This window comes from Ictalurus punctatus, chromosome 23, assembly GCF_001660625.3.
Source record: "Ictalurus punctatus breed USDA103 chromosome 23, Coco_2.0, whole genome shotgun sequence".
Taxonomy (NCBI): Eukaryota; Metazoa; Chordata; class Actinopteri; order Siluriformes; family Ictaluridae; genus Ictalurus; species Ictalurus punctatus.
In genome coordinates, this window is record NC_030438.2 from 15788181 (window position 1) to 15794495 (window position 6315).

The 6315-nt window shown below is 43.0% G+C and overlaps 1 protein-coding gene across 3 annotated transcripts in view; it reads right to left on the bottom strand.

Annotated features, from left to right (window-relative positions):
* Positions 1-890, bottom strand: part of adam22 (ADAM metallopeptidase domain 22) — an 88449-nt gene extending 87559 nt beyond the window's left edge. For all 3 annotated transcript variants that reach the window (XM_017453467.3, XM_017453468.3, XM_053674891.1), the window contains exons 1-2: positions 532-890; positions 39-196 (exon numbers count right to left, since the gene is read on the bottom strand). In XM_017453467.3, coding sequence (XP_017308956.1) covers positions 39-196; positions 532-610 — 237 coding nt within the window. In that variant the 5' untranslated portion in view covers positions 611-890. The remainder of the gene's footprint in view (positions 1-38; positions 197-531) is intronic.
* Positions 891-6315: the final 5425 nt, after the last annotated feature.

Consider the following 6315-nt stretch of genomic DNA (forward strand, 5'->3'; position numbering starts at 1 on the left):
ACAACACCTGAGAATGAAGTGTAGTGAGGAAAGCTCACCTGGTCGGCGCCGGGGTTCGCGCGCACCCGTGTGCTCAGGACGTCATGCGCGGTCTGTCCGTTATCCGTGCGATAAACCAACCGGACCGGTACCGTGCTTTCTTTCCCGAGGAACCTGCTCTCATCACGCAAGGCCCTCGTTTTCCCCAAGACGCCTCCTAGAAAAAAAATGACGTACGAAAAAAAATGATCATAATGTTCATAATGTGCATATGGATATGTGGCGTATATTAAAATGACACGGATGCCAATAAAAGCAGGTCCTAAATGCAGGTTATTACAGGTTAAAGGATGGAGATTCATTCTGTCTGCCATGACTGTTTACATCCGTGCAGAGGCTGCTGATACCAGTAATAATGCAACAAAAATAAAATATAATAAATGATGACTGAGCTTCAAAATTCAAATACAAATCAATTCACGTATCTCTACAGCCTGAATAAACAACCTGTGCACATGAAGAAAGCAAGAAGGACAAATCAAACCGCGTTACCATTGGTGGAATGTCGCGCGCTAACACACAGCGCTCCGCACACACACACAAGCCAAAGCCCCAGTCTCGCGGCCATCATCACCAAATCCTCACGAGCGACGTGAAGCCAAACCCTGGTCTCTTCTGTTTGTTTCTCGTTGGTTTATTTTCACCGTGTCCCCCTTTTCGTTTGGTTAAAGACAAAGGTGGCTCACACGCGTCCCCCCGCGCGCTCCGTTCGTCTGGCCGACGCGCTCTCTCGCGCTGGTTGCCATTAGCGACGCTGGCGCAGCCTCCGCATCGCGCGCTGTAGCTGGACGGCGCGCTGTAGAGTCGAGGCGAATTTCAGCTTCCTTCACCGGAACCACCTCCTCCTGAGAGACGTCAGTAGGCTGTTACAGAGCCGCCTCACTGCAGAAATGCAGTATGAATATACATGAGGAGAAAATACGGAGCGGCGCGCGGGATGACGGGTAGTGTAGTGTAGCGTAGTGTAGTGTAAAAGCGCGAGCGGCTCGCAGCCTTGTCCCCCACCTGCCGCTACCGTGTGCGCAGAGCAGACCACGTGACCGCCCGGGACGCCACCAACACGAGCATTACGCAACAGTGGCTTGTGGAAATAAGCTTTTGCACCCAGCTGTGACCCCAACTGTTTAAATTCGCACAGACTTCATCAGAGCTGTAAATAAAGCAGTACATTCTGCACCAATAAACAAATCCGAATATACAAGTTAATCATATATTTGCTCATCTACAGTACATAAACTATCTATCGTCTATATAATTAGCTGCTGTCCTCCACCATTTTGTCACCTCATGCTTAAATAATCAGGACATGCCTTTGGCACTTAGACACAACCTAAATCTTATACTAAAACTTTAGGAATGTTCTGGATATGATAAACGTCAATTCTGTTTGTTTGTTTTTTTTAACTATTAATGTATGTAATATTTGTAATATTACGGATTTATAATAATACTACGGAGGGTACGGTGGCTTGGTGGTAGGCACGTTTGTCTCAGACCTCCAGGGTCGGGGGCTTGAATCCTGCATCCGCCCTGTGTGCACGGAGCTTGCATGTGATCCCCGTGCTTCAGGGGTTTCCCCCGGGTACTGCTGTTTCCTCCCCAGTCTAAAGACATGTGTCGGACCTGCCTGATCCGTTTCGGATGTCCTTCCTCTGGATGGAGCTCTCATCTACTCCAATTCCAGATTGCTGGGACTACGGCTGCTTCTAAAGCCAAACAGACTTCATATAAAACCATAATGAACTTTTTCACACTATGTGTTGTTACCCAGATGAGGATGGGTTCCCTTCTGAGTCTGGTTCCTCTCAAGGTTTCTTCCTCTAAACATCTTAGGGAGTTTTTCCTTACCAGCGTCGCCACCAGTTTGCTCAATTGAGATAAATTCGCACTTTTAATATCTGTATATCGTGTTTATATATTTCTGTAAAGCTGCTTTGAGACAATGTCTATTGTAAAAAGTGCTATACACAAAACTGAATTGAATCGAATGTGTTGTAGGCTGATTGGCATTGTCAGTAGTGCGTGAACGGGTGGGCGATTGAGCCCTGTGATGGGTTGGCACGGCGTCCAGGGTGTCCCTCACATGGTGCCCCAAGTTCCCTGGGATACAGGCTTCCCAGCAACCCTGTCTAAGATAAGCTGTAGCTTGTGGAAAATGGATGGATAAAACACTACTACTATTATTATTATTCCTACTACTATCCATTTTCTGTACAACTTATCCTACTCAGGGTCACGGGGAGTCTGGAGCCTATCCCGGGAACTTGGGGCACAAGGTTGGGGACATCCTGGATGGAGTAACAATCCATCACAGGGCACAATCGCACACACGCCCAATCACACTCTATGGACAATTTACCACTACTACTACTACTACTACTACTACTACTACAACTACTACTACCACCACTACCACTACTACTACTACTACTACTAATAATAATAATAATAATAATAATAGAATTTATTATATATTTTTGAAGATTGGAAATATGTCACCTGGTCTATTTCCAGTGTTCAGCTATTCGTTTTGGTAAAGCTCCGCCCATTGTAGCCTCAGATTCCTGTTTTTGGATGCCAGGAGTAAGACTTGATCTAGGCTTTTGTAGGACATCAGCCACAAGGTTTGATGTTTTGAGATGCTTTTCTGCTCACCACGGTTGCAAAGAGTGCTGATGTGAGTTATAGAAGCCTTCCTATCAGCTCAAACCAGTTTAACTATTCTCTTCTGACCGCTCTCGGCATATTTGTGTCTGCATTTTCACTGGACGTTTTCTTTTTTTTTTTTAATGAAAACTTTAGAAACTGTTGAGTGTATGAAAATCCCAGGAGATCAGCAGTTTCTGAAACACTCAAACCAGCCCATCTGGCACCTGTATGGGTTCCCTCCCATTTCCCAAACACATGCCAGTAGGTGGATCAGGTGGTAGATCCTTAATTGCCCCTAAGTGTAAGTGAATATGCGTGTGTGGTGCCCTGAGATTCACTGGCTTCCCACTCTTTGCTCCCAGGATAGGCTCCGGATCCTTTGTGACTCTCACAAGGATTCCTTAAATTAATAGTTAAATAATGAAACTTACATCTTGCATTTAAACAGAATTACTTTGCAGGGGATTTAAACAAAAACAAAAAGAGCAAATAAAAAGTCATATCACAGATGAGCTCTGAGACCTACTCTACTGAGAACATTTTGTGACAGCCTTAAAAAATGGCTCTTGTGGTTTTCTTTTTTAAATTTAACCTATAGAGATTTATAACGGAAGATCATGGACCCCCCCAAAAAAAAAAAAAAAAAAAAAAAAAAACACGATTAAGGTCAATGAAATATTGGCTGAAATATAAACCGGATTCAGGCCTGATGTTATAAATAGAGCAGTTTGATGGTGATTTATTTTGTGTGCTCACTCATTTACATCTAGTACATTTCTTATTAACCTTCAAGGCTTGCCCTACTCAACTTTAAACCCTTTTACAACAACAAATCACTTTCTGTTAAACACTGAACAGAGTCAAGCAAGTCAATACAAATATTGTCAGTGAAAACAGAAGAAAAATGCAGCAAATGAATTCAGATTCTTTGCCAGGAGGGATGCGTGTATGGGCAATTGTCCATCATCTTGTCAGTCCTGTTATGCTTTTATTCACTAATTGTTTTTGTGACCCACTATTATAGCTTTGGCTAAGTGCAGTTTGTAATGTTTAAAAATATTTCAAATACCTGTAATAATCCATCCCTCCATCCATTTTCTGTACTGCTTATCCGACACAGGGTCACAGGGGAGCCTGGAGCCTATCCCAAGGGACTTGGGGCACAAGGCAGGGGAGCCTAACCCCCTGGACAGGGTGACAACACATCGCAGGGCACAATCGCACACACATTCACAGAGTACGGACAATTTAGAGATACCAACCAGTCTACAACACGTCTTTGGACTGGAGGAGGAAACCGGAGTACCTGGAAGAAACCCCCGAAGCATGGGGAGAACATGCAAACTCTACGCACACAGAGCAGAGGCGGTATTCGAACCCCCAACATTGGAAGTGCGAGGCAAACACTCTAATTTCTAAGCCATTGTGCTTTTAAGTAGATTTGGCTCATTTCTTCATTTCAGGCATGTTTACTTCTGACCTGAAATGATTTCTGCCCTAGGCCTAGGTCTTCCTGAAGGTGAATTTAACAAACCTTAGACATGAAATCTGAGTTCAGTGAACTCCACACAATATATCCAGAGTTATCTCTAAAATTTCTGTAATGAAGCTTAACCCACTCCAAGTACTTGGACCCTAACCAGAGCGTATTCATGCTGGAACTCATGAATTATTGGAGCTAAAGTGGGTTTATGAAACACAAGAGATGCATGAGACAAAAGAAGCAGGCAAATTTCTCCCAATGGAAGGGAAAAAAATATTGGTTTGTGAAAGTGTTGATCAGTTTTCTATAACAGTAACTCTGACAGTCGTTCTGGTTGTAATGTAGATGAACTGTTAATCCACGATCGCAGAAAATGAATCAACACTTTCTGGCCAAACCAATCAGTCTTAATCAGAAGGGGAAGAGATAAAGTTCGTCACTGTTTTCAATGCAATTGCAGTTTACAGACAGCAGAGGGCTCTGCTACTCCTTTAATCAAAATGCTCCATTGTACCTCGTTGAATTTATTTCAACTATAAAGTCTATGATGCCTTCACAAAATACCTGAATCACTCCGATGCCTGAATCACTCCAGTGCCTGAATCATGGAATGACAGTGTGACCTGTATTTAAGGTGACTATGATTATATGTATAAACAATTGTGTAAAATGCACAATGGATAAAAACAGATGAAATGGGCGTTTGTTATATAGACAGCACGACCAACCTATCAGCTAACCCATATGTACAGTTTCATAGCAAAACTGAATTCATGACAGCTGGTTTGCTCATACCCAGGATGCTCTCCAGAAGCCTACGGTGCACTTTTTTGAGTGGTGAGCTGACGGGAGTTACTCGAGTCGGACCGTTGTGAGGTAAATCAGGTGTGTTAGAAAAGGAAATGCGGTAAAGTACAGTGGGCCTGCACGGCTCAGAATACGCAGGGTGTACCAAAAGTCTCCGAACTACAGGATGTAGTCGATTGTGCGTTCGCCAGTGGACGTCCACTTTTCCGTTGGTCCACATTTTCTAAACCACTTAAACAACTGGGTCACGGGGAACCTGGAGCATATCCCAGAGAGCATCGGGCATGAGGCAGGGTACACTCTGGGTGACAGGGTGTCTATCCATTGCAGGGCACAATTACACACCCATTCATACACAATGGACACTTTGGACATGGCAATCAAACTACCATGCATGTCTTTGGACTGGCGGAGGAAACCGGAGTACCCGGAGGAAACCCTGGAAACATGGTAAGAACATGCAAACTCCACACACACAGGGCTGCGGTAGGACTCAAACCCCCAACCCTGGAGGTGAGGCGAACGTGCTAGATCCTAAACCTGGACATGATTCAACCAGGATCTGATTTAGGATTAATATTGCTTAGTTCTTTTTCTTAACTCTTCTAATGTTTATACAATTACCACAAACAATAGCAGACACATTTTCCTGTACTGAAAAAAAGCATGAAAAAAAGAGTTATATCTCTAAATGCACTTATAACGGAAGTCTAATCACTTGCTGAAAATACACAACTATTTAACACAAATTCTTTCTTATCTCAAAATGTTACATTTCCCAAAGAAACAGTTATACAGATTTAAAGCTTCATTTACACAAACATGTTTAACATCAGAATCTATGGAATGAAACACTTAGAGAGTGATGTGATCCCAGCTGATACAAAGCGGTTACTGGTATCACCTTGACGTTGAGCATTTCCCCAATAACAGAATGACCTAAAGTGCTCATTTCTCTTATACCGGTCGTAGACAACACACGCAGACTCGTCCTCTGAAGGTAAAAAGGTTTATTACAGAAAGATGGTTAATACAGGATAGAATAAAGCAGGATAGAATAAATGAGAGCGCTCTGAAGCCCTTGTACTAAACCACTACTATATATATATATAATGCAGAGCATGACACAATTCTGTGTTTTAATCTTAGTTTTGAAGCTGTGATCTAAGAAACACCAATATCTCTGCCGTCGCAGAGGCGAAGTTCCTAGAACTTCTTATAAGAAATCACTCCATGTAATACTTCTCTCAACGTAATACGCGCATTTCTTAGATCATTGACTCCCATAGAGACACTAATACACACTGACTTCATAAAATTCTCATTCTAAATTCTTG